Below are 27,749 nucleotides of genomic sequence, written 5' to 3'. Positions count from 1 at the left end.
CGTTTGATTGGCGGCTGGGGCCGGTGACGTCAGGCGCCAAGCGGCGGGAGCGTGAGGAAGGCGTGTGGAGGCCTCTGCGAGCTCGCCGAGTCGGCGCCATGAGCAAGGCTCACCCTCCCGAGTTGAAAAAGTGAGTACGCGGGAGGGCCGCGTGCGGGTGGCGGCGTCCGTGCGCCGGGGCCCCGGCCGGCGAGCCCTCCCCGCTCGGGGGGCGGCAGAGCGGCTCCGCGGGGCGCGAGGACGGGGCGGGGCGGGGCGGCGGTTTCCTTGAGGTTGTTGTCGGAATCTCCCTCCGGGGCGCCCGCGGCCCAGGGCGTGACCCCGGGGTCACGGGTTCGAGGCCCGCGTCGGGCTCCCTGCGTGGAGCCTGCTCCTCCCTCCGCCCGGGTCTCTGCCTCTCTCTCCCTCTCTCTCTCTCTCTCTGTGACTATCATAAATAAATAAAAATTAAAAAAAAAAAAACTTCTTAAGAAAATAAAAATTTTAAAAATAAATTTTTTTTAATCTTGCGCAGAAGACTTGGACGTCACGTGATCTGTTACCAGCGCTGTGGGGGAACGTTCTTTTTTTTTTTTTTTTTTTTTTTTTTTTTAATCAAAGAAAAGTGTTTTTTTTTTTCCTGCATCCAGTAAAAATCCCCTCAAAACCGGAGGTTCCTACTTCCGTGGGCCCGGGTTCGGGGGCGCTGGGCCTCCCGAGTGCCTCCGTCTCGTGTCCGCCGCGCAATGCCAGGATTTCTGCACGTGGTAGCGCAGGAGAACGGGACCCGGGGTCGCTTTGTGAAACGGCCGCCCGCCCTGTGCGTGGGTCACGTCCTACCAGCCTCGTGGAGGAGTCAGACTGCAAGAAAAAGCCGTATTTAGAAATTGTGCTTTTTTTTTTTTTTTTTTTAAGTTTTTTTTTATTATTTATTTATCAGAGACACCGAGAGAGAGAGAGAGGCAGAGACCCAGGCAGAGGGAGAAGCGGGCTCCATGCAGGGAGATGCGGGACTCGATCCCAGAACCTTGGGGTCACGACCTGAGCCAAAGGCAGCTGCTCAACCGCTGAGCCCCCCCCCCCCCCCCCCACTGGCTTTAGGGGTGCCTTGGTGGTCAGTCGGTTAAGGGTCCGACTCTTGGTTTCATCCCAGATCCTGATCTGGTGAGATCAGCCCCGGTGGGCTCTGGTCTCAGCGTGGAGTCGGCTTGGTGTGTCTCCTCCTCTGCCCCTCCCCACTGCTCGCCTGCTCCCGCTATCTCTGGTTCTCGCTCTCAAGTAAATCTTTTATTTTATTTATTTTTTTTTAGAAATTTTTTTTTTTAATTTTTATTTATTTATGATAGTCATCACAGAGAGGGAGAGAGAGGGGCAGAGACACAGGCAGAGGGAGAAGCAAGCTCCATGCACCGGGAGCCCGACGTGGGATTCGATCCCGGGTCTCCAGGATTGTGCCCTGGGCCAAAGGCAGGCGCCAAACCGCTGCGCCACCCAGGGATCCCTCAAGTAAATCTTTTAAAGAAAAAAAAAAAAGTTTAGTTTTACATTGAAATGCATATTTGTATCAAAGCCATTTTTTTGTGCAAAAACTCCATGTATTTTAGCTGGGTCTGTTGAAGTGTTCATCGTGAGCCCAACGTTTAGAAAAATACAACTTATTTTGGAGTTCTGTCTAAAACTCTCTTTCATTGACGACTTGGCAAAACCTAAGAAGTATTCTCTGGGTTCTTCAGGAACTGGTGAGATGCTAACTATTTTTAGAAAAAGAACCATCCTCTACTTGTAATCTTAGATTACCCTTTTCATTTCTTAACAGGTGCTTTTGTTTCTTAACAGATATTTGAGAATTTCACAGGATGAAACTGGTTTTAATAATTTCTCTCATCTCTCGATTTCATGTATCGTGAACTCCTTTGAGACCGTCCTCCAAAATGACCTTCATTTTTTTTTCTCTTTTATTTTTTCACAGATATCTTCTACTCTTTTATACTCTTCTCCTGGTTTAGCTTAATTCATTGGTTCTTAACTGTGGGGTAGGGAGCCTGGTTCTACCAGCAGGCCGCTAGTGTGTAGAAGCTAGAGACGCTGCTGAACATTGTACAACGCACTGGACATCACTCAACAGAGTTACCTGGCCCCAGATGTTAATAGGCCAAGGTGGAGATACTGAGACCTAACCAAATTCTCCATCCTACTTCCTAAAAATCACTGCCACGGTGGTCTTGCCAATGACTGGATTCTGCTTTAATAATTTATGACTATCTGAACAGTAAAGTGTAGACTTGTTGGCACGGCGTTCAGGCTCTTCCTTCTGAAATGCAAGTGCCAAATATGACACACGCTAGTGTGGAGTATCCCATTCTAAAGCCAAAATGAACCATTTGCATTTGTTCAAACTTTCTTACTTCCTCTGTGACTTTAGATAATCTTTCTGACCCTTGGTTCCTCATCTGTAAAATAGTGATAATAACAAAATCTTACTTAGGGCTAAATAAGTTCACATGTGTTCTATTTGCTGTCTTTTATATGTATCCTACTAAAATTTATTTTATATATTCTACAACGTATTTTTGGGTTGTTTTTTTTTAAGGTTTCGTTTATTAGAGAGCATGTGAGGGGAGGAACAGAGGGAGAGGGACAAGCAGACTCTGCACTGAGTATGGAGCCCTACTTGAGGCTCCATCTCACAACCCAAGATCATGACCTAAGCCAAAACTCAGGTGCTCAAAGGAGGTGCCACCCAGGTGCCCCAGGCCTGTGTCTTAACTTACCTTTGAATTCTCTCATACATTAAAATTGCATGAAATTTCAGGGGTGCTTGAATGGCTCGGTTGGTTAGGTGTCCAACTCTTGGTGTCAGCTCAGATCATGATCTCATGGGTGGTGAGATGGAGCCCCCGGGGGTCTCCACGCTCATCAAAGAGTCTTCTTGATAGTCTCTTTCTTTGCCCCTACCCCACTTTTGCAAGTGCTCTCAAAAAAATTTTTTTTTTTTTCTCAAAAATTTTTTAAAGATTTTATTTATTTATTTGAGAGAACATGAGCAGGGAGAGGGGTAGAGGGAGAAGCAGGCTCCCTGCTAAGCAGGGAGCCCTTTGTGAGACTCAGTCCCAGGATCCTGGGATCATGACCTGAGCCAAAGGCAGACACTTGAGTCACTGAGTCACCCAGGTGCCATTGAACAAATCTTTAAAAATTGCATGAAATGTCATATTTTCTAGCCTGTAACTGGAAGGGGTAAAAACTTGTTTGCATGATTTCATGCTCCCATAACACTGCTGAGATGGGATTTCCCCATTCAGATTTTTTAAGGCTTCAAAATATGTATTTATTTTGCTATAAAATATTTATGTGTTGAGGGATATCTTGAACACCTAAGTATGATGCTTATATTAAAACAACACTCCTGGGATCCCTGGGTGGCGCAGCGGTTTAGCGCCTGCCTTTGGCCCAGGGCGCGATCCTGGAGACCCGGGATTGAATCCCACGTCGGGCTCCCGGTGCGTGGAGCCTGCTTCTCCCTCTGCCTATGTCTCTGCCTCTGTCTGTCTGTCTCTCTCTCTCTCTCTATCTCTCTGTGACTATCATAAATAAATAAAAATTAAATAAAAAATAAAACACTTCTTCTTGTCTCAAATATAAAATAAAATAGCTATTGAATTGGATATGGTTTGATTATCTTCTAATTTCCTCACAACTTTGGTTTTGATACTAACCAAAATATATAAACAAATCTTTGTTTTTAAGAAAATAATAAAACCAGAAATTAGATCAGTCTTGAACAAGAATGTTTTTGTAATTCACATCATAAAGACTTAGTTTGGGGCGGCCCCCATGGCACAGCGGTTTAGCGCCTCCTGCAGCACGGGGTGTGATCCTGGAGACTCCGGGATCGAGTCCCACGTCAGGCTTCCTGCACGGAGCCTGCTTCTCCCTCTGCCTGTTTTTCTGCCTCTCTCTCTCTCTGAATAAATAAAGCTTTAAAAAAAATTACTAAAAAAAAAAAAAAAGACTTAGTTTGATGTACATTATTAATGTACTCTAAATCTATTTCATTTTTAATCTTGCCCTTTTCTAAATTACATTGTACAAGTGCTAAATGAGGTACCGTATTCTCTCCTCTACCACCGTACAAGTTTTTTATTAAGTTTCATTATTTTTATTGTGCAATTTTAGCAAATCATATTGATTGTACCTACTTTTATGCTTACTTAGACTTAATTTTTTTAAATCAGTCATGTAATATGTACCCCCTTTTGCTTTTTCAGATTTATGGACAAGAAATTATCATGTAAGTTTCTTGGGTTTTTTGTTTTTAATTAGTTGCTTTCTACATGTGTCTTGGCAGTATATAACGTTTGGAGCAACTCCATAAGAATTTAAATCATACAGAACCTCTCATTCACATCCATTAATCAGGTTTATCAAAAACTATATGCAGACAATTTTGTTTGCCTAAATTCTGATATGTAACAGATTCCACACATACTGTAGACTTTTCATTATTTTCTATAAGCCTTCCCTCATGTAGACAAAATTAATGGGATTTTCCTATTTTGTGATATTCGAAAGTATATCACCCTTTTTTATCTTTTAAAAGCACAGGACTTTGACCAAAGCTGAAAATCTGACCTATACAGTACCTGGAATATATAGGGGTTAAGACCCAGGCTTCAGAGCAAGCATCCTTCCCTTTGAATCCAGCCCTAGCCCGCAGTACCTGTATAACCTTGAACCAGTTTCTTAAGAAGCTCTATACTTCAGTTCCCTTGTGAAAAGTTAGAATAATTCTATTTGACAGGATTTTTATAAGTTTATTTTAGTTTTTACCCTTTTTTTATTCTAATATTAATTCCAAAGTAGTTAACATACAGTGTTGTATTAGTTTCAGGTTTACAATATAGCGATTCAGCACGTCCATACAACAGCTGGTGCTCATCACAACATTGCACTCTTTACTCCCCATCCTCCCCACTTGGGTTTTTATGTTTAAATATGGAAGTAAATGTGAAATGTTTAGCTCACTGCTTGGCATATAGTAAGGATAGAGGCTTACATATCTCAAGTACCTGGGTTTTATTCCACCTGATTCTTAATAGCTGATACTTAATGCTCGGTTTTATTAAACTACTTTTTTCCTTTTTATAGTGAAATTAAATGGTGGCAGACATGTCCAAGGAATATTGCGAGGGTTCGATCCGTTCATGAATCTTGTGATAGATGAATGTGTGGAGATGGCAACTAGCGGGCAACAGAACAATATTGGAATGGTGGTAAGTAAGGATGGAAGGTTTCTCTTAGAGATTTCATATTTTGAAATAAGGATTAATTTCCCTTCTATTAAATTCTTTTCTTAAATTGAAATTAGACAGATTGGGCAGCCTGGGTGGCTCAGCGGTTTAGCGCCGCCTTCGGCCTGGGGGCATGATCCTGGAGACCCGGGATTGAGTCCCACGTCAGGCTCCCTGCATGGAGCCTGCTTCTCCCTCTGCCTGTGTCTCTGTCTCCCTCTCTGTATCTCTCATAAGTAAATTAATAAAATCTTTTTAAAAATAAAATAAAAAGACTAAAAACCCAAGCAGTACTAGCACTGAAGCACAAAAGGGACAGTATAGAATTCTGGACCTGATAGTTCCAGTTTGATTTGGAGAATTAGGCCTAAACATGGTGAGAAAAGAGGAAGATTCCTGTACAACAGAGGTATCCACCCACTAGCCTTACTTCATGTATGATGATAGAAGGCAAAGAAGTATGTGATACCTAGTATTTTAGAAAATGATAAATGTGACACCATTATATTTTGTTTTTTAATAATTCCCCAAAAGGCCTCAGATCTGAAAATCTTCGCTTTCTGAAATAACTTCCCTGCCACACTCTCCTTCTAGGGAAAGAGTGAGAAATGGACACGTAGGGAGAGATAGGAAAGAAGGCTAGTAGTTTTTCATGCTTTGGTCAGTGGGACGTGTTGTTAACCATCTGTTGCAAATAAGCCAGGAATTAAAACCCTGAGAACTAGGTAAGCCTGTTATTTAGCTTTTTTCTTTTTTCTTTTTTTTTTTCTTTTTTAAGATTTTATTTATTCACGATAGAGAGCGAGAGGCAGAGACACAAGGAGAGGGAGAGAAGTCGGGCTCCCAGGAGCCCGATGTAGGACTTGATCCCGGGTCTCCAGGATCACGCCCTGGGCCGAAGGCAGCACCAAACTGCTGAGCCACCCGGGCTGCCCTTTAGCTTTTTTCATTTCCATCCCTAATGCAGAGAAAGAGGAGAAGTCTGTAGGCTCCTTCAGTCCCCATCCTTGTTTTCAGGGCATTATTTATTCTCTTCGTGCTGCCCTTGGCCGCCTCGTCATCATACTCCTTGCTGTTCGTCTCTGCCAGGCCCCACGACACTGCCCCCCCTTTCCCTCTGTCAGCTGCAGTAAACATTGGGGTCATTTGTTTATTTAACAGGTGCTTCCTGAGCCCTCTGTGTGCCTGCCCCACTGTGCGGCACTGGGAGTATTGCCCCGCCCTCCTAGAAATGACAGTTGTGTGAGGAAGACAACAGTATACATGATAAATAAATGAATGGAGGGGAGAAAGAGAGTGGGGTTTTGTCGGTTTTTTTACTCCAGCTGCCTGCAAGCATAGCTCACTCTGCTTCGAATCGTAAGCAGATGCCTCCATTTTGAATATTTCACCTTTCCAGCTCTCCTTGACCTGCTGATTGCAGCATGACCTGCAGTCCGCAGGGGCTCCTTAGGTTCAGTCCCTTGCCTTCTAGTCTGACTTATTTTTCTGCCATCTTGAGCTCGGTTACCAGCCTTTCCACCTACGCTCGTGAGTACCCTTCCTCACTGCTCTGGGAGGCACTGTGGTCCTAGAGCTTTTTCTTTATCATTTCTTTCCCCGCCCCTAAGCTCTCCCATTCTTTTAATGCCAGAACAGTGGTTATACCCTCAACTGTGAAACTTCGGTTTATTGTTGGTTTCATGATTTCTCCCAGTACATTAATATGGTGCTTGGAGCCTTCTAAGAGTGGGTACAGACTGTTTCCTCCTTCCCATCACTATTTTCTACTACATTCAAATTAGATTCTTTCCTTATCCCCTTTTACTTTATCATCTCAATCTTGAGTTTGGTCTTCCTGTCAAAATTCTACCCCATTTTTAAGAACCAACTAAAATGCCATCTTCACAAAGCATACTTTACAGAACTTCCATCCTAGTTTGTTCCCTAAGTGATCTTACACCACTAACCTGATGTTCCAAGTATTTTTTCCATTGACTTATGGATCCCTTGGGGCAGAGATGGGTATGTTACTTGACTTTAGAAGGTGAAATGAGGGCACCCGGGTGGCTCAGCGGCTTAGCACCGCCTTCAGCCCAGAGCCTGATCCTGGGGTCCCCAGGTCGAGTCCCACATCAGGCTCCCTGCATGGAGCCTCCTTCTCCCTCTGCCTGTGTCTCTCACGAATAAATAAATAAAATCTTTTTTTAAAAAAAAAAAAAGGTGAAATGAGTCATGGGAGACTTTACATCTCAAAGGGGTACTTGTTAGTCTTAAGTCTAAAAAGTATACATTTTATTAAAAGGGGGCTACTGGCTTCTTGTCATGGTTAAGATTTAATGTCCCTGTGGATTGGAAAACTGACAAACTGATCTTTAATACTAAAAAACCATAAATTTTGTGGAAATTCTTTCATCGATGTCTGTCAAATAAATTGTGTTCTAATTTCTTTTTTAGGTAATACGAGGAAATAGCATCATCATGTTAGAAGCCTTGGAACGAGTATAAACAATGGATGTGTTCATCAGAAGAAGAAAACTGCTTCCACATGTCCCCTGTCCATAGTACCTGTTTTACTACAATATAAAAATCAAAAAAAAAAAAAAAAAAAAAAAATCAGGTCACCTGCATTTTCATATTGAACTTTTTTGTTAAATAAACTTTTATAATAGTCAAAATTGCTTTCTCAGACATTCTGAATGTAGAAAATTGAGTATTCTTATTCTAATTTTTTCTAACATAAACTGTTCCTGGTTGAGACTGATTTGGTCCAAGGCTTTTATGCACTAGTATAGGAAAATCTGATTAAATATGAAGCATGACAAAAGATACCTTTTTTCCATCTTTTAACCTGCAGACCTACAAGGTTTTTTTCTGAAACGTTAACTAATTTTCAAAGCCCGTTATAGTAGCTTTGAGGTACAGACTTTCTCCAAGTACATCTACATTCCAAGTACAGGGCAATTGAAAAAACACAGGAAGTAATAACACGGTGGTTTATTTTGAACATAAATGGGGAATTTAGAATACAAGAATAGAACTCTAGAAAAAACGTTCCAGTGTACTCTGGTTCTTTGGAGTATACAGGGTGGTAACGCTGTCCACAATACTTTACCTAGGTCACACATTTTATGGCACACAAACTCAGATGAAAGATAAATTACAAATGGTTGAATCATCAGCCTAACCTCAAGAAATCTACAAAGCAAATGCTTATGCCTGTACTTTTTGTGATCTGGTGAGAAAGCCAGAAATCTTGAACCACTTTAAAACTGCAGAGAATGAGGTATACACAGATGAACGTGCAAGGTACTTGGAAAACAACGCAATGGATGGCTTACGCGTGTCTCTAAAACATTACAGCCAGAGAATAGGGAGAGGGACCAAACCAGCGTCATCACAGTGAGGAGAGTGGATGTCAGGTCCAGTACATTTTTATTCCATTCTTCTCCGGCGGCTCTTTAAATCTTCACTGGTGTCGACTGGCGTTATTTTTTGCAACCACACGGAGTAAGTTACAGAACCGGTTTTCCTAAGTGCAGCTCCTAGACCATCACCTAGGAAATTCAGATACTGAGATATTCCATGGCATATTTCCATCTACCACTGCAAACGCACTGAAAGCACACTCTGGGGTGGGGCCCAGCAGTATTTTAAGAGCACTCCAGGGGATTCCGATGCATATCCAAGTTGGAGAACCACTGGAGTAGAACTGGTTTTCAGTCAGCTCCTGCATAATTTTTACCAGTCTCTTCTGTACAAAGATGAATAGCGTGGTCTACTGAAGTAACAGGCTCTGATAGTAATTTTCTTCCAATAAAAAAAAAAAAAATCTTTAATCCTATATCCATTAAATCTATTCTGCCCGATCATCTGTTTTGCCCTGAAGCTGTTGCAGGTGCCCTGATGGAAAACTTAAAAAAACTTAGAATAGGTAGGTCTGATATAATGGCAACATCTTAAATTGGTGTTATTGTAAGTAAATAATATATCCCATTGCAAAAGTCTGTGAGTGATAGAAATTTTCATTACCAATTTTTATTTACCAATCTTTAGCATACAGAGAACACAGTATTACATTCTCTACAACACTGTCCTCATTAAAACCACAAAAGGAAAAATGTGACTGCTTCTTAACATACTTGTGAAGAATAAAATTTTTAAAAAGCTGATCCTTTGACAAAGTGTAATTTTAATCCCTGCCTTTACATCAAACGTATTTTTGGCAGTTTTATCAGCATATTAATATTCACAACTGTAGTAATCATTTTAAGAATCTGTTTTCTTACACCATTTTGCTAAAGTAGCTACTGCAATAATCTTACGGACTTTTTCTTTTCCAACAATAGGTGTTAACTTTGTTACAGTTACTTTTAGAATTCACAAGCTTTTACTCAGTTCCGTCCTCCTAATGACTGACTGTAAGGACAGCCATTCAGGATCTCTTTATCTGATACAGAACTGGTTCTGTATTAGAATCACTTGAGCTTTAAGATATTAGAGGTTATTCCGTGTGCAGCCAAAGTTGAGAACTGCCTTAGAAACAAGATTTCAGCAATCATTTTCTCACCCCAAATGCTAGTTTTAGAAGCATTTAACAGTTTGGACATTTGCTGGATTTGATCAAGTGTGGGATTCGGAGTCTCGTACTCCAGTGTCCACTGCTCTGGAATAATCCAAGTTGCCTGTTGTCAGACGGACCGTGCTTACTGTCAAGATCACTACTAGAGTTCTTGTCGAGAGGAGTCCTCCACAAAATGAATCTGCTTTGATAATGGATTAGGTTTCCTGGGACTTTTAAGGCACTGAAACCCCTTTGGAGATGTCTTAAACCCCCACATCAGTGATTCCCAACCCAGGTTGCACCTTAGGGACTTTTTAGCTACAATGCTGAGGTCCTATCCTCAGTCCGTTAAATCAGAATCTCCGGTTGCAGGGTGGGGGAGGGGGTAGTCTATCGATCATTGTTAAAGCTCCCTAGGTGAGGATTCGATGATTGAATGCCAATCTCTTAAATCAATCGCCTATGTATTTGCTTTCATTTTACTTGGGATTTTTGTGGGACAAAGTTAATCTACTAAGGCTTCTGAATCTCACCCCTAATAAAATCAAATTAAAATCAAAATCAACAATTAAAAGAACATTCAGAAAGTCAAGGCTTCTGGCATGGGCACATCTACTTTGACAAAAAGGTATAAATTAACTAAAGCCAGGCATATGACCAGTTCCCAGAGTAGTCTTAAGCACGTGACGAAGGTCACTGACCGCTGTGAAGCACAAGTGAACTAGTCCCCCACTAAATTCTTCAAGTGCTCAGCTTTAAATGCTCTAAGGTTTTACTCAAATTCCAGCGCCCCCCCCCCCCCTCCCCGGACCTAGTAAATCAGAATCTCCAGAGGAGCTGGAGAACCCACGTGTTTAACAATCTCCAGGCGACTCCATACTGTGATGGGTACTAAGAGAGTCAGGAAATTTTGGAGAGGGCATGAATGGAGTAGTTAACACCTTCCCACTTCATCAGAAACTTGTATTTCCTCTTAACTCACTGGGTTTACTTTTGTTAAACAGACTAATTTATGGCAAAACATGATTCAAAAATCCTTCCTGCTCAGATTGTTTTCTTTTTTGCCAGAGACTCCATTTGGAACCAGGACGGGGGAAAGGTGACTGTTCTCTCATAGCTCAGTTTTGAGCTTCTCATATAAGTCCTCCTGGTCGATCATGTCCGTGCGGCCATTCCAGCGGTGATAGGCGAGCAGCGCGGCATTGTGGGCCGCAATGGCACTCATCTCCATGGCGCTCGCTGCGCACTCGATGCCGTTGAGGTAGTAAAGTCTGTCATGGAGAATGATGGAGGGGCATTTCTCTGGAGGCCTATAGTGAGGGTACGCAAGCCAGGGCTGCTTCACGGCATAATCATAGGACAAAAAGAGCTTTAGTATTTGTTCTTTAGTGAGAATTTCTTGGGAAAAGATCTTCCAAACGTATCCCCTATCTCCTAATGGTTGAGGACGGTCATTTTCTGTTACAGAGGACACAATCCCAATGCTGTTAATGAACAAATCTGAATTATCGGTGGTTAAGATTGTACTGAGATCGAATTTGTCTAAGGCTCTAGAGCTAAAAAGAGTTGAATTCAACTGCCCCTTAATTAAAGTTGTCACTATATGTTGGTAATACTGATGGAATTCCTCAATTGGAGGATCAAAGTTGAGGAAAGTTATATTGGACATTTTTCGATTCAATGGAGTGGCCACCAAGACAATGTCGTAGAAGTCTGAACGGGTCTCAGATCCACTTTGGTAGGTGACTTCATACATCTTTGCAGGATTTCCTAGAGGAAAGCACACATTTTAGTATTTCTAGCATACTATACACCTTTATATAATAAAATAAATAATTTTATTACCTTAATAAGTTGATAAGGTATAAGATAGTTAGAGAATTCTAAAGAATCAAAAGTTTTACCCTTTTAATATAACTGCCAAATTGAGGCCAGTTTTCTACTGGAAGAGAAATAATACCTTGTCAAGAAGTACAAAATATGGAATCATACTTTTAAGAATCAGACTATTTTTATTTTTATTTTTTTAAAGATTTTATTTATTCGTGAGAGACACAGAGAGAAAGAGAGAGGCAGAGACACAGGCAGAGGGAGAAGCAGGCTCCATGCGGGGAGCCCGATGGGGGACTTGATCCCGGGTCTCCAGGATCAGACCCGAGGCTGAAGGCGGTGCTAAACCGCTGAGCCCCGGGCTGCCCAAAAATGAGACTATTTTTAAATCGAGGGAGACATGCTTCTGTACTTGGCACATCTGGGAATATCTGTGTAACCCCATCATTTGGAACTGGGAGACGACAGGAGAGTGGCTTTTCTCTCTGAACAATGATTTTCCAGAGGGCAAATCAGGAACACCAAAATTTCAGGCTCACCTGTGTGCTTGGTCCTTGTTTTCTCCTCTATGTACAGAACTGAGCCAGCTATGAGGTTGCTTCGGGAGGCCCGGAGGAGCCCTGAACAAACCAGCTTATTGCCACCTTGCACTGCCCACAGGCCGGAATCCGCACAGGACATGGACACTGCGCCTGTCCGGGGCGGGAAAAGTGCATTTTAGTTGTCACTCGAGGAAAGGTCCCTGCCCGTTCTCTTCCCAACTTAGGGGAGCTCTGCTCCAAAGCTCGCCAGACATTGCCAAGCACCCCTGGGGGCAAAATCTCTGGAGGCTAAGGCCTCTCCCCACTGCAACGGCACAGACCCACCCAGGCATGACGTGAGACCCGACTGGGGTTTCAGAGCAGGTACGCGTCCCCACGTCCTGGCCCCAAGTCAGGCCTCGACTTACCCACAAAGCCGTTGATGTTCATGCTTTGCCCGTAATTGACCCGCATGACGGGCGCGACAATCTCATCGAGGAACTTCTCAGAGAAGCCTGCTTTCTGCAGCGTTTCCAGGAGTGTCCGGTTAAGCATTCCCAGGAACTCGTCCCCGCCTAGGGAGTGCAGCAGCCTCTCGACGCTGCTGAAGGCGTAGTCGTGGGACTGGTAGCGGTAGATCCTGTGGGAGAGAGTGGCCACTAGGCCCCAGCAAGACTCGGCGTGCAATCGGCAGCGCGCTCCTCGGGCTGCCCCGGCCCGGAACCCCCACCCCCAGGCCCCCCACCGCCTCTTCTGCATCAACAGGTCACCGCCTCACCTTGAAGGAGTCGCCGTGTCCTACGTCCTGTTCTCATTCCGCGTGTCCCCCCCAGCAGCGGTCAGACACGTCTAAGGTCTAACGTACCCTGCCACCAGACGAGGCCCTCCCCACCCACCCCCATCCAACCGAAGTGTAGGCTGGGGGGTCGGGTCCCTCCTAGCATCCGACACGCCACCCTCAGCTCATTTAATTTCAGACTTCAATATTTTCACTTCTGCTTCTCCCACCAAAGAAGAAAACACTGGCAGTCTTTCCAGTCTTCCCAACATCTCTTGCTACTTCATCATTTCCCAGATCTTAACTCGGGATTTATATTCAAACAACTCAGATGAATAACTGATCTACCTCTCTCCGGTTTCTTTTTTTTTTGAAACATTTATGAGTCTCCCAGAAACCCTAAAATACATCTCTAGTCCTTACTGAGTTATGCAAAAACAACTTATTGCTGCTTACTACATAAACTCCTGACCTTCGGGGAATTTCAGAGTCTAACTCAAGTCTAACTCCTCCTTTCAGAGTCTAACTCAAGTTTAACTACAAATAGAGAAACAAGTAAGAGGGCCTAAAGGCCCCGTGACAAGTACAAGTCTCCAGCACCAGCTGCCCCCCGGCCTCAACCACACACCCACCCTCCACGTGAACATGCCTGACCCGCTCACTGACCCCTGAACATGCTGCGCATGGCTCCCCCACGCTGCACCACCTCCTCTCCAGCTACAATACACTTGGAGCTTGAGCCCCACCTCCCCTGCAAAGTTGCCCAACTATTGCTTAATTTTTAGAAAATACCACCTGACATTTTCCTGAACTTCATGGACTTAAAGAAATATCCATGCAGTAATTCAATATGTAATTTTTCAAGTTGCAAGTGATAAAAAAAATTGAGAACGATATGACTCCTTTCCCTCCACGTGCTTGCCGTTGGTGACAAGTAATAAGGCACATACGCAGGTCAGTATATGAAGCAAAGAAAAAAATAATGCCAGAGACGGATCTCTATCAGTGATCCGGGGGGGGGGGGGGGGGTGTACACCAACTTTCTTCTCTCCCGGTTGTAATTTTGAGCAGGGACAGTGCCACAGCCGCTTCAGTATTACCTACTAACAGAGCAGTATCCAAAGCACTGAATACATTTTTGTGGGGAAAACATATCAGTGCCCAAACTGAGAAACTAAAATAACTCCTTCAACCATATCAAATGGTTTTTAGTCCCTCAGGAGTTTTAAAAAGCAGAGAACGAAAACACTGAGTTCTTTAGGAAATAGACTGAATATCTCATAAAATATAGACTGACCTTTGGCTAAGGGTCAGCAAGACAAAACAGTAGCCAATTAAGTGACATACAGCGTATCAGAGAAATGAGTCCGCGCCACCTCCTGCCTGCGACCCTGCCCCACTCAAGCCTCCAGCAAAGGCCTCCTAAACCTGAGACAACGGAGGCCGTATGAACAGTGAGCCCTGCAGCTGTTTTACAATACTAGTTGCGTTGGTACATATTTGCTAAAAAGCTAGATGTGTATTTCTATGAATCAAGCTGCTTTCCAGCCCTTTTTTTTTCTAATTTTTTAAAAGATTTTATTTATTTATTTGACAGAGACAAGGAGAGTGAATGAGACCACAAGCAACGAGGTGGACGGGTGGAGGAGGAGGGAAAGCAGTCTCCCCACCGGGCAGGGAGGGCTGCTGCAGAGGGGGCTCCAGCTCAGGACTGCGGATCAGACCGGATCAGGACTGGAGCCAAAGGCAAACACAACTGACTGAGCCACCCAGGTGCCTCTTTTTTTTTTTTCCTTTTTAAACTACATTTGGATAACCATTAACATTTATTCCTTAAACAAATATTTATGGAGCATGAACTGTGAGCCAGGTATTCCAGGTGCCAACAATACAGAGGTCAACACAACAGAGAAAAAAATCCCTGATGGAGCTAGTGTTCTAGTTGGGGAAACAGGTAGTAAAAAAATTAATGTGAGTAAATTATTTAGAAGTTTAGAGGATAATAAATGTTAAGGAGAAAATAAAAAAGCCTGAGAAAGCTTAGAGTTGCCAGAGTCTCAACTCTATAAATAAGATGGTCCCCAAAAACAGAATGGTCAAAGAAGGCCGCACTAAGAAGAGAACATCTGAGCAGAGACCTGAAGGAGGTGAGCGCTGCAGTATCCAGAGGAGACAATATTTCAGATAGAGGTAAGAGCAGTGCAAGAACCTGACGACAAAGCAGGCCTGGTGTGCTCAGAGAACCATGAGGCCAGTGCAGCTCACGCAGATCCAGGACAGCAGGAGGAGGCACAGTCAGATGGGGGGGCGGGCAGTGAGACATGAAACACTTCTGGAAGAGTGGAGCAAGGAACACTGGCAAAAGTCAACATCAACTTTCGCAACACTGAAAATAAGCCAAAGACTTGTCAAAATCCCAGGAGTATTTTCTCCAGAGAAATGGCTGAATCTCAGTAGGAACAATGAGCCCTGTGGCATCTTAACCTACACCTTATCCCCGTCCCCACTTGCCAGCAAGGTAGCCTTCCAAACCAGCACTTGCAACCGTAACACCTGTGAAGCCCGCAACCTGGCAGCCACCGAAGAGGGTAGGACAGGTCTGCAGATCCTCCAGTGCCCACCCCAGGGAAGTGTCATTGGACCTAGCTGGCAGCTCACTGAAAAGCTCTACCCTCGGGGCTTGTCTCTACAGACCTGATTCAGAGCTTGCTCCCTACAAACAGCCCATCCCCAGGGCATCTGTCCCAAAGTAATCACTGGCAATTTAAAATCACAGCTACTGGGGCGCCTGCGTGGCTCAGTGGTGGAGCGTCTGCCTCCAGCGCAGGGCGTGACCCCGACCCCGGGGTCCCGGGATCGAGTCCCACGTCGGGCTCCCTGCATGGAGCCTGCCTCTCCCTCTGCCTGTGTCTCTGCCTCTCTCTTTGTGTCTCTCATGAGTAAATAAATAAAATCTTTAAAAATAATAATAATAAAGTACTAGAGCAACTATGTGAACAATGTCTCCCCAAATATCAAGACTCGAACTATTTTTTTTAATTCTAGAGTTGAAAAGTATCATATCTGAAATTGAAAATTTCCTAGAGAGGCTCCATAGCAGATTTGAAATAGCAGAAAAATCAATGAACTTAAAGATACATGTAAACTGAAATTATACACTCTGAGAAACAAAGAAAATAGATAAAAATGAGCAGAGTATCAGAGAACTGTGGGACGATATAAAGCATATCCACATACACATAATGGGAATGTAGAAGGAGAGGCAGGAAAAAAGGGTGGGGTGGACAAAAAAATACTTGAAGAAATAATGGCCAAACTTCTAGAAACTTCAAATCTGGCCAAACTTACTACATTTGAAAGAAAACATTAACCTGCATGTCCAGGAAGCTAAATCTAAGCAGGATAAATTTAAAAGATTCACACCCAAATATATAATAGACTGGAAAGATAAAGAATACTGAAAGCAACAAGACAAAAGTAACTAATCCAGAAAAAGGGAACTTTAATAAGATTAACAGCAGACGACTACTCAGAAACCATAAAGGCAGAATGTAGTGGATGACATATTCAAAATGCTGAAAGAAAAGTCTATCAACCAAGTGTTCTATATCCAGCAAAACTATCCTTCAAAAATGAAGAGAGATTAAAATAATCCTACGTAAACAAAAACACAGAATCCAATACTGCTAGGCCTTCTCTACAAGAAATTAGTTTAGAGAAAGACCTTCAGGCTGAAATACACTAGACAGAAACTCAAATCATCAGGAAATGAAGAACACTGGTAAAGGTAACTGTATCAGTAAATATAAAGGTATGTATGTTTACCATTCTTTTCTCCTATCTTACTTAAAAAACAAGTGCATAACACAGTAATTAGAAAACTAATGACCGGGATGCCTGGGTGGCTCTGCGTTTTGGTGCCTGCCTTTGGCCCAGGGCGTGATCCTGCAGTCCTGGGATCAAGTCCCATGTCAGGCTCCCTGCATGGAGCCTGCTTCTCCCTCTGCCTGTGTTTCTGCCTCTCTCTGTGTGTCTCTCATGAATTTAAAAAATAAAATAAAATAAAATAAATGAATAAAAATAAAAATAAAAATAAAATAATAAAATAAAATAAAATAAAATAAAATAAAATAAAATAAAATAAAATAAAATAAAATAAAATAAGAAAACTAAGGAGAAAACATGTTACAAAGAAAACTCTCTGTAACATATAAGGATAACTTGTATGACAACAGTACAAAGGATAGTGTGGTTGGTATTAATACAACATTAACATTATTTTAAAGATTCTCTCCTCTCCCCAGCCCTCCCCTGCTCACGTGTACACACACTGTCTCTCTCAAGAAAAAAGAAAAAAAAAGAAAAAGAAAAAAGATAACCGGGCAGCCCCGGTGGCTCAGCGGTTTGGCGCCACCTTCAGCCCAGGGCGTGATCCTGGAGACCCGGGATCGAGTCCCACATCGGGCTCCCTGCATGGAGCCTGCCTCTCCCTCTGCCTGTGTCTCTGCTTCTCTCTCCTCTCTGTGTATTCTCATGAATAAATAAATAAAATCTTTAAAAAAAAAAAAAAGAAAAGAAAAAAGATAACCAAAAATATATACTAGAAGAAATAAGAGAATTAAAACTGCACACTAGAAAAACAAATAAAAAAATAAACTGCACACGAGAAAAAAATTTTTTTTAAGATTTAATTAATTTATTTATTTACTTATTTATTCATGAGAGACACAGAGAGAGAGAGGGGCAGAGACCCAGGCTGAGGGAGAAGCAGGCTCCATGCAAGGAGCCCGATGTGGGACTTGATCCTGGCTCTCCAGGATCATGCCCTGGGCTGAAGATAGATGCCCAACCACTAAGCCACTCAGGTGCACCTGAAAATACATCTTTAAAACAAAAGAAGGCAGGGGCACCTGGTTGGCTCAGTCAGTTGAGCGTCTGACTCAGATTTCAGCTCAGGTCATGATCTCATGGGTCATGGGATGGAGCCCTGAGTCAGGCTCCCTGCTCAGTAGAGAGTCTGCTTGAAGATTCTCTCTCTCTCTGCCCCCCACCCCTGCCAACTTATGCTCAAACTCTCCCACACGCACGTGTGTGCACACATGCACTCTCCCTCTCTCTGAAATAAATGAATTTTTAAAAATCAAAAGAAGGCAGCAATTAGAAGATGTGTTCTGGAGATCTAATTCACAGCACAGTGATTACAGCCAACAATAATATATTTTCAAAGTTGCTAAAAGACTAGATCCTTTTGGGCAGCCCAGGTGGCTCAGCGGTTCAGCGCCCGCCTTCAGCCCAGGGTGTGATCCTGGAGACCCGGGATTGAATCCCACGTCAGGCTCCCTGCATGGAGCCTGCTTCTCCCTCTGCCTGTGTCTCTTCCTCTCTCTGTCTCTCATGAATAAATAAAATCTTAAAAAAAAAAAAAAAAAGAAATACATTTCAGATTCAGATAGAAATCAGTTGGAAGCAAAAAGATGGAAAAAGATACGCGACACAAACGGTAACCGAACGACAGCTGGCCCCAGGAGTAGCAGAGAACGGAGCCTTGAAGACCAAAGCTGTTACCAGAGGCACAGAAGGACACGACACGACGATAAGAGGGTTGGGGTGTGGGGAAGTCCTATCAGCTCTAACCACGCGCACCTGCCCACAGGGGCCGGCAGCCCCGGGGGAGCGGGCCCTAACTCGGGGTGAAGACGGCGCCCACGCCCCACACCAACACGGGGGGCCAGTGGCCGGCTGGGGAACACGGCCCGCAGCAACGGGAAGGCACTCCCCGCCGCGAGGCTGAAACCCCAGCACCGACCCCGTCTCCTTGGCATACCGTGGCCACCTGGCCGTCGTGTCCCCCCGGGATCCTGCTCACATCCCCCACGTCCCTGGTGTCTCCTCTGTGCTCTTCTCTCTTATTCTTATAAGGCCGCCGGCCACATCCAACAGGGCCCACCCTAAAGGCCTCGCTATAACTTAATCGCCTCATTAAAAACCCCATCTCCAAATGCAGTCACTCTGAGGTACAGGGGCTCAGGGCTTCAACACGTGAAGGGGGTGGGCATCATTCGGCCCCTAATAAAGAGGAAATAAACAATCAGGAGATAGGATTACCTATGTCCTGTCAGGTCTTCCACGCCACTGTGCAGATTTTGGCCGTTACTCGCATGAAATCGAGGGCCACTGAAAGTTTACTTTTCTAATTTAAATTCTAGTTAACATATAGTGTAGTATTGGTTTCAGGACAATTTAGTGACTCATCACTTACATATGACTACCTTGGTGCTCGTCCCAGTAATTGCCCTTTTTAATACGCATCACCCACTTAGGTCATCCCCCCATTCACCTCCCACCAGCACCCCTCAGTTTGTTTTGTTAACTATAAAGCCTCTTATGGTTTGCCTCCCGCTCTCTTTTTATCTCATTCTATTTTTCCTTTCTCTCCCCTATATTCATCTGTTTTGTTTCTTAAATTCTATGAGTGGAATCATGATATTTGTCTTTTTTTATTTCTGTTAGTATAATACCTTCTAGTTCCATCCACATTGCTGCAAGTGGCTATATTTCATTTTTTTGATGTCTGAGTAACATTCCACTACATAGAGAGGTAGAGGATATATACATACACACACCCCCACATCTTTATCCATTCACCTGCCGATGGACATTGGGGCTCTCCCCATGATGTGCCTATTGCTGACAGTGCTGCTATTAGTAGGTGCAGGTGCCCCTCGGAACCAGCACTTTTGTATCCTTTGGATAAATACCTCGTAGTGCAATGGCTGGCTCGTAGGGTGCTTCTATTTTGCCACTGAAAGTTTCTGAGTGGAGAAGTAATGATGACTCATAGATTTTAAAAACACCTCTTTGGCTGCCAGGCTGAAAACAGACAGTGGTGGCACACGGGCCAAAGCAGGGAGGTGAATCAGGAGGTACATTAGCTTCCAGTTGCTACTGTAACAAATTACCACAAACTAAGGGGCTTAAACAACACAAATGTATTATCTCATGGGCCTGCAGGTTGGAAAACCAAAGTCAATCTCACTGGGTCATAGAGTCAAGGTGTCAGCAAGGCTGGTCCTTCTGGAAGCTCAAGGAAGAATTCACTTTCTTGCCTTTTTCAGTTTTTATAAATCACCTGCATTCCTTGACCTGTGGCACCTTCCTAGCATCCCCCCAACCTCTTGCTTCCATCCTCACATTTCCTACTACTCATTCTATCCTTCCACCCCCCTCCTGTAAGGACTCTTCTGATGACACTGGGCCCACCTAAATAACCAGAAGTCATCCCACTGCACCTGGGTGGCTCACTCAGGAGAGTGTCAAGGTCTTGGTTTTAGCTCAGGTCGTGATCCTGGGGTTGTGAGACTGAGACCCGAAACGGGCTGTGCACTCCGCGGAGCATCTGCTTGAGATTATCTCCCTCTGCCTACCCCACGTGCATGCAGGCGTGCACGGGCTCTCTCGCTCTCTCTCTCTCTCTCTAAAATAAATAAAATCTTAAAAAAAAAAAAAAAAAAAGATTCCCACGTGATTCCAATGTGCAGCCAGGGTTGAGAACTACTGCTTTACTGAAATGCAGGGGAATCTGTAGGTCCAGACTGCTCTTTGGCAGCCTCTGTAGTTCCCACTTCTGATTTCTGCAACACCCCAGAGTATCTCCAACACGGGGTGATATTACCAACAGAGCTGACCCTTGAATAACCCAGGTTTGAGCTGCACAGGTCCAAGTAGGTTCTGGTTTTGTTTTTGTTTTCAGATAAATACAGTGGAGTACCACAATTGTATTTTCTCTTCCTTATAATTTTCTTAATAACATTTTCTCCTCTCCCGCTTACTTTACTGTAAGAATGAGACGTAACATACAAAACATGTGGGACGCCCGGGGGCTCAGTGGTTGAGCGTCTGCCTTCAGCTCAGGGAGTGATCCTGGGGTCCTGGGATCAAGTCCTGCATTGGGCTCCCCTGCAGGGAGCCTGCTTCTCCCTCTGCCTGTCTCTCTCTCTCTCTGTCTCTCTCATGAATAAATAAATAAAATCTTTAACAAAAAAATTTTTTTAATTTAAAAATAAAAATAAACATACAAAACATGTGTTCCTTCACTGTGTATGTTCATAGTAAGTCTTCCTGTCAACAGCAGGCTATGAGCAGTTAAGTCTTGAAGGAGTCAATGTTATACTCAGATTTTCAACTATGCAGGGATTGGCACCCTAACCCCCCTTATTACTCAAGAGTCATTTATTTATTTATTTAACAGTTGGTACAGCATTAAACAGAAAGTAGACGGATGACAGCACTGGAACTGAGCCAAGATTCCCTACTGGGGGCAGGGGAGGGGGTTTGGAGAGGAGGCAGAAAGGGAGGATGGCGTCACACAGGGCAACAGCTATGTCCCTCGTCCAGCAGTGTTTAACTACTTTAACCACTGGCACAAGCTGGCTCAATACCAGCATTCTCTCCAACTTTCTCATAGGATCTGATAAAATTATCAAAATAAGAGTTTTATGTTCTTGATTTATTGAAACAGAAATGTAGGGTGTGTGGCCCTTTGAACAACATAAGGATCCGTGCTGTATAATCAAATATCAAAGACAGACCAACGGGAGGCAATAATCCCATAAAGTAGGGGAACTGTTTTCTAAAATCAAAAATGGGGGCACTTGGCTGATTCAGTCAGAAGAATATGTGACACTTGATCTCAGGGTTGTTGAGTTCAAGCCCCACACTGGGTGTAGAGATTACTAAAAATATAAACTTTAAAATAAAAAATAGTGGGATCCCTGGGTGGCGCAGCGGTTTGGCGCCTGCCTTTGGCCCAGGGCGCGATCCTGGAGACCCGGGATCGAGTCCCACGTCGGGCTCCCAGTGCATGGAGCCTGCTTCTCCCTCTGCCTGTGTCTCTGCCTCTCTCTCTCTCTCTCTGTGACTATCATAAATAAAAATTTTAAAAAAAAAAATTTAAAATAAAAAATAGTATAATCCTGGGGCACCTGACTGGCTCAGTCCATAGAGCATGTGACTCTTAATCTCTGGGGTCGAGAGTCCAAGCCCCACATTGGGCGTAGAGTTTACTGGGGAAAAAAAAAAAAAAAGAAAAAGAAAAAGAAAAAAAAAGAAGAATCTGTATCCCATCCCTACATATTTTTCACAGTTCTACAGTATCCAAAAATCACTTGAAAAGTAATTTTTTAATCTCTCACAGGGCAATTCTCTACATGTCAGGCAAGCTACTGGTAATAAAACTTACACACACGCAGGGCTGTATCTGATGCCATCTGAACCTGATTTTCCTGCTGAGCATGCAGCTACATGCCACCTACCTTCTTGACAAAGTGACTGGCTATATCTACGCAAATTCTACATATTTCTTAGTTATTGGTTTATTGCTTGTCTATTAGAATGTATATTCTTTGAGTACAGGGACATATTCTAGATTCTACATCCTCAGGATCCAGAATAGTGCCTGGCCCCTAAAAGTCAGTCAATATTTGATAAATGAAAAAATGAATGAATGACTAAAACAATCTGTACTGTAGCTGACTTTAATGTGCCCACTGGGAAAGTGTTTGAGGAACTGACCTAACAAGGATGTTTAAAAAGAGAAATCCCAAATTACCATAAGTCACAAAAACTAGACTATATTTATCCTCCTCAATCCTTACACCTGTCCTTGTCAATACGTGGTCACATATCACATAGAATTTTAACTTTTTAACAATTATTTTACTACATAGAAACTCACAGTAAATGAAATATCATTAGCACTTACAAATTCAATTTCTCCAGCATCTAAAATTGTAAACCAGCATAAAAATTAGCACATGCCAATAGCCTTTAAAAAAAAAAAAAGCCTGGGGATCCCTGGGTGGCGCAGCGGTTTGGTGCCTGCCTTTGGCCCAGGGCGCGATCCTGGAGACCCGGGATCGAATCCCACATCGGGCTCCCGGTGCATGGGGCCTGCTTTTCCCTCTGCCTATGTCTCTGCCTCTCTCTCTCTCTCTGTGACTATCATAAATAAATAAATAAAAAATTTAAAAAAAAAAAAAAAAAAAAAAAAAAAAAGCCTGCATCTTCCAAAGCTAGACTTGTTATTTTATGTTATTTTTCCCAATTACCATAGCAACACACACAGAAAAATTTGAAAATACAGAAAAACAAAGAAAAAGTGGCACCTGTATTCTAACTGGAACGGTGCTGGAATTTAGTACCTCGATTTCAATTCCTGGGGCACAGAACTGATACTCTGCCTCAGACTACTGGCTCGCTGAAACATCAGGTCACAATTCACTAAATCAAATCAAATATCTTATCTCATTTAAGTCTTATGATCCTTTCTACGAGCTCCTATACATATGACGTCATTCGCCTAAACAGCACCAGCTCGGTGCAGAGATTAAGAGTGAGAACTCGGGGGCGCCTGGGTGGTTCAGTCAGTTAAGTGTCTACCTTCAGCTCAGGTCATGATCCCGGGGTCCTGGGTTCGAGCCCCTTGTGAGACTCCCTGCTCAGCGGGGAGTCTGCTTCTCTCCCTCTCCCTCTGCTGCGCCCACTCGTGCTATCTCAAATAAATAAATAAAACCTTTAAAAAGAGAGAGAAAGAGAGAACTGTAGAGCCAGCATGCTCTAGAGTGGGAAGTCCAGCTCCACCACTTACAAGGTGAGTGTTCTTGCGCAGTTGAAACCTCTACGCCTCCACCTTCTACATCTGTAAGAAGCTACTAACAGTACCTGAGAGAGCTGTCTTAAGAAGTGAAGGAGTTAACACCTGTAGAGCATTTAAGTGTGTGTGGCAAAAACTAAATAAACCGCAAAACACATTTTCAAGAGCAAAAATTAAGTACTCTTTCAATTTTCAAGTGGATATAAATGGTCTGCGTATTTTATACAAACCATTTACCGAACAATCTGACAAACAGACCTTACAATTAGGTGGAGAACTGTTTCAAGAAACTAAAATTCCTAAAGATCATCTAACCGAAAGATCGTAGGGTAAACGGAAGGGGGAGAAATTACCTCATAAACTTGTCCAATATATCTTCTACCCACATGTGCATCCGGAGGGACTGAAATCCATAGTGCCAAATTAGTTTAATCATGTTCATTATAAACCAGCTGCTCTCCTCAAACACCAGAGTCTCTCCATTATACACCCCCATTAGGCCGCCAGAGCTCTGGACAGTAGACAGACCTGCAGAGACAGAGAAAGGGTTAGCTAAACTCAGTGGTTTCTCTGTCGAGCAAATGAAAGAAAGTGTCATCTAAGCCATGACGAGCCCTCTATAGAGTGTGTGAATTCCGGGCTTCCCCCAGTTCTGTTAAAGCTCTATCTTTAGAACAGTGTGTGACACCGTATTCATTCACTATACCGTCCTAAAGCAGATCTCTAAAAGACTGGTCAGATGGTCATGCAGATATTTCATTTTTTTTTTTTTAATTTTTATTTATTTATTTATGATAGTCACACAGAGAGAGAGAGAGGCAGAGACACAGGCAGAGGGAGAAGCAGGCTCCATGCACCGGGAGCCCGATGTGGGATTCGATCCCGGGTCTCCAGGATCGCGCCCTGGGCCAAAGACAGGCGCTAAACCACTGCGCCACCCAGGGATCCCCATGCAGATATTTCAAAATCAGACTGGCTATTTTTATTTGAAAAAGACTAAAAAAAAAAAAAAAAAAGACTAAAAAGTCCAAGGAAAACGAAAAGGTCAGAATACCAACTGAATTCAACTTAAAAGAACAAAACAGGAAAAAAATTAAAAATTAAAAATTAAAAAATTAAAAAATAAAAAAAAAGAACAAAACAGGGCAGGGCAGCCCGGGTGGCTCAGCGGTTTAGCGCTGCCTTCAGCCCAGGCCCCGATCCTGGAGACCTGGGATCGAGTCCCACATCGGGCTCCCTGCGTGGAGCCTGCTTCTTCCTCTGCCTCTGCTCTGCCTCTCTGTCTCTCTGTGTCTCCCACGAATAAATAAATAAAAAATCTTGAAAAAGAACAAAACAAAAAAACAGAAACGTCAGATGTGAATATCTGCCGCACAAACTGTTCCTGGCATCCAGTGGCCCTCATGGAGGAAAGAGGCCCAGGAAGCATCCATGAGATGTGCAGGCAGCAAAAGGAAAGGAGGCATCCCCATTCCTGTGCGAATCCTATTTTGCTCATTTCAGATAACTGGAAGGAGGCAAAAATTACACCATATTCCCTGAGCAAAGGGCCTGCAGAGGCCTGCCCGACTGCCCTGCAGCCTGCCCAGCTCCTCTGCTGGCAGGGGAGCAGTCAGGTGGCCCAGGTTCCAGGCACAAGTGCGGGTGCAGACGTGTGCACGCAGGAGCACATGTCTGCACCCATACCTGGGCCTCAGTTTCCCAGCTGTAAAACGAGCACGCAAGGTCTCTGCGAAGTCACAGCATTCTTTGCTTCTTCAACATGAACCCAGGGCTCTGAGAACTAAGAGCAGCAGCCCCAGCCTGTAATTCCAGATAACTGAAGCTACAGATAGCCGGTGTCCCGTTACCGCCAAGTGGCTCTGAGACAGCGGCTCCCAACGGAGCTGCACTAATCGCTAGCAGCAGTGGGGAAAACAGTTTTGCCACCTTCCCTGCAAAACAGACAACTAGCAGGACTTCCGGTTCCCTATCTGATGAACCTTCCACGGAGGGCCACGCAGAGAGCTGCCTGGCTCTAGACGTTACATACCCAGGTCCTTGACGAATCGCTTCATGTGCAGGTTTAAGGGGTGGATGACGGAGCCTCCGGCCTCGTACTCCTGCCCTCGCACGGTCACCGTGGCCAGGCGGCCTCCCACCTCTCCTCTTTCCAACACATCGATCTTCACGTCTTGCCCAAACTTCTGCCGCAGGTAATAGGCTGCTGAAGTGCCCCCGATCCCAGCTCCAATAATCGCTATGGGTGGGGGGAAAGGAAGTTTCTTTCCATCCTGCGCAGCTCCGTGGGGTCTTGGTTCTGAGGAACAGGTGGGGCTCGGGGCTCGGGGCTCGGGGCTCGGGGCTCGGGGCTCGGCGCTCGGGTCACCCTGCAGGGGAGCCCGCAGAGGGGGCAGCTGCGAGGAAGGGCTGGGAGGCGGCGGGCTGGGCGCTGGGCGCTGGGCGCTGCCGCGGGGCGCTGGGCACAGGCTGACCTCAGGCGGGGCAGGTCCCCAGGGCTCCCGCAGGGCTCGGCGCAGGCGCCCCCGGCCCGTCCCCCCCCCCGCGGGCCTGGGCCCTCCGCGGCATCTCACACGCAGAAGCCGCCATTTTTGCCGAGACTGGTCCCGGCTCGGCCCCACGGATGCGCTCGCGGCCCCACAGCACAGGGCTCCGGGGAGTAGGAAGAGCAAGCCCGACGCGCCCAGGCCGGACCACACTCCGGAGCGTCTGGTTTCCGCGGTGCAGGGGCCGCAGGGCAAGCGCGGGGCGAGCAGGCGGAGCTCGGCGGCGCGGGCCGGGTGATGGGGGGCGACGGGGGGCGATGGGGGGTGACGGGGGGTGACGGGGCGTGACGGGGCGTGACCGGGGTGATCGGGGGTGACGGAGGGTGACCGGGAGCGGGGCTCCGCGCAGCCCCCGCCGGGACCGCGCGCCCGTCACCCGCACAGCGAGGCGCGCCCCCCCCAAGGAGCCCCGCAGCCGCCCCGAGGCCGTGACCTAGGCGGAGGACACCGCGCGCCGCCCGGCCGGGCCTGGTGCCAGCGCGCCCCCGCGCCCCCCCCGCGCCCCTCCCGCCCCCCCCCCGCGCCCCCTCCGCGCCGCCCCCGGCCCCCTACCGATCTTCTCCGGCGGCGCCCGCAGCTCGGCGCTCCCGGGGCACCCCCAGCTGCACAGCAGCAGCCCCAGCCCCACGGGCGCCCAGACGAGCTCCCCAGCTGCGAGCCCCATGGCTCCCGGAGCGCGGCGGTCGGCCGGCGGCGCCCCACGCTCCGCCCGCGGCCGCGAGTCTGCGCGCTCCGCACGCCCCGCCCCGGCAGGCCCCGCCCCCAGGCCCGCCCCGTCCCCGGCAGGCCCCGCCCCCAGGTCCGCCCGACAGGCCCCGCCCCCGATAGGCCCCGCCCCGGGACCTCCAGGCCCCGCCCCAACAGGCCCCGCCTCGGTCCTCGCGTCAGGCCCCGCCCCCAGGCCCGCCCCGTCCCCGGCAGGCCCCGCCCCCAGGTCTGCCCGACAGGCCCCGCCCCCGATAGGCCCCGCCCCAACAGGCCCCGCCTCGGTCCTCGCGTCAGGCCCCGCCCCCAGGCCCGCCCCGTCCCCGGCAGGCCCCGCCCCCAGGCCCGCCCAGGTCCGCCCGACAGGCCCCGCCCCGGGACCTCCAGGCCCCGCCCCAACAGGCCCCGCCTCGGTCCTCGCGTCAGCCCCGCCCCCAGGCCCGCCCAGGTCCAACCCCGGGTCCAGCACCCGGCCCCTTTGCAGTCCTCCCTCAGCAGGCGCGGCCCCCGGCACCCGCACCCCACCCAACAGCCTCACACGCCCGCACCCCGCACCCCCATACCCGACCCAGCACCCCCGCACCCCACCCAACACCCACACACACCCGCACCCGGCACCCCGCCATCCCCGCACCCCCAACACCCCGCACCCAGCACCCCCTCACTCCCAACACCCCTGCACACCCGCACCCCAACAGCCCCTCACCCCACCACCGGGTACCCGCACCCCCGCACCCCAGCGCCGAGCCTGGCCCACTGGGCCCCCAAGCCGGTCCCGCCCCGAAGCGCGCTACTTAGGGACCCACCAGAGGCGGAGGCTCCCTGCCCCCCGCCCCGTGTATTCAGGTGAAGCCCCGCCCCTCTCCGGCGCCCCCCTGACCCTCCCATCTGGGGGCGGACGCACA

General features: G+C 46.3%; 2 protein-coding genes across 2 annotated transcripts; one reads left to right on the top strand and one right to left on the bottom strand.

The window, feature by feature from the left end:
* SNRPG (small nuclear ribonucleoprotein polypeptide G) lies at positions 1-7,942 on the top strand. Its single transcript, XM_026017853.2, has 4 exons — positions 1-130; positions 4,248-4,270; positions 5,128-5,252; positions 7,707-7,942. The coding sequence occupies exons 1-4, from the start codon at positions 99-101 to the stop codon at positions 7,755-7,757; spliced, it is 231 nt and encodes a 76-aa protein (XP_025873638.1). The 5' UTR covers positions 1-98; the 3' UTR covers positions 7,758-7,942.
* Positions 7,943-8,231: 289 nt separating this feature from the next.
* Positions 8,232-26,876, bottom strand: PCYOX1 (prenylcysteine oxidase 1). Its single transcript, XM_072746133.1, has 6 exons — positions 26,692-26,876; positions 25,626-25,832; positions 23,947-24,121; positions 12,593-12,804; positions 12,183-12,335; positions 8,232-11,583 (listed from the first exon to the last, which is right to left on the bottom strand). The coding sequence occupies exons 1-6, from the start codon at positions 26,801-26,803 to the stop codon at positions 10,925-10,927; spliced, it is 1,518 nt and encodes a 505-aa protein (XP_072602234.1). The 5' UTR covers positions 26,804-26,876; the 3' UTR covers positions 8,232-10,924.
* Positions 26,877-27,749: the final 873 nt, after the last annotated feature.

This window comes from Vulpes vulpes, unplaced genomic scaffold, assembly GCF_048418805.1.
Source record: "Vulpes vulpes isolate BD-2025 unplaced genomic scaffold, VulVul3 u000000657, whole genome shotgun sequence".
Classification (NCBI taxonomy): Eukaryota; Metazoa; Chordata; class Mammalia; order Carnivora; family Canidae; genus Vulpes; species Vulpes vulpes.
The sequence above is the reverse complement of the archived record's forward strand: the minus strand, read 5'-3'. Positions and strand labels throughout refer to the sequence as shown.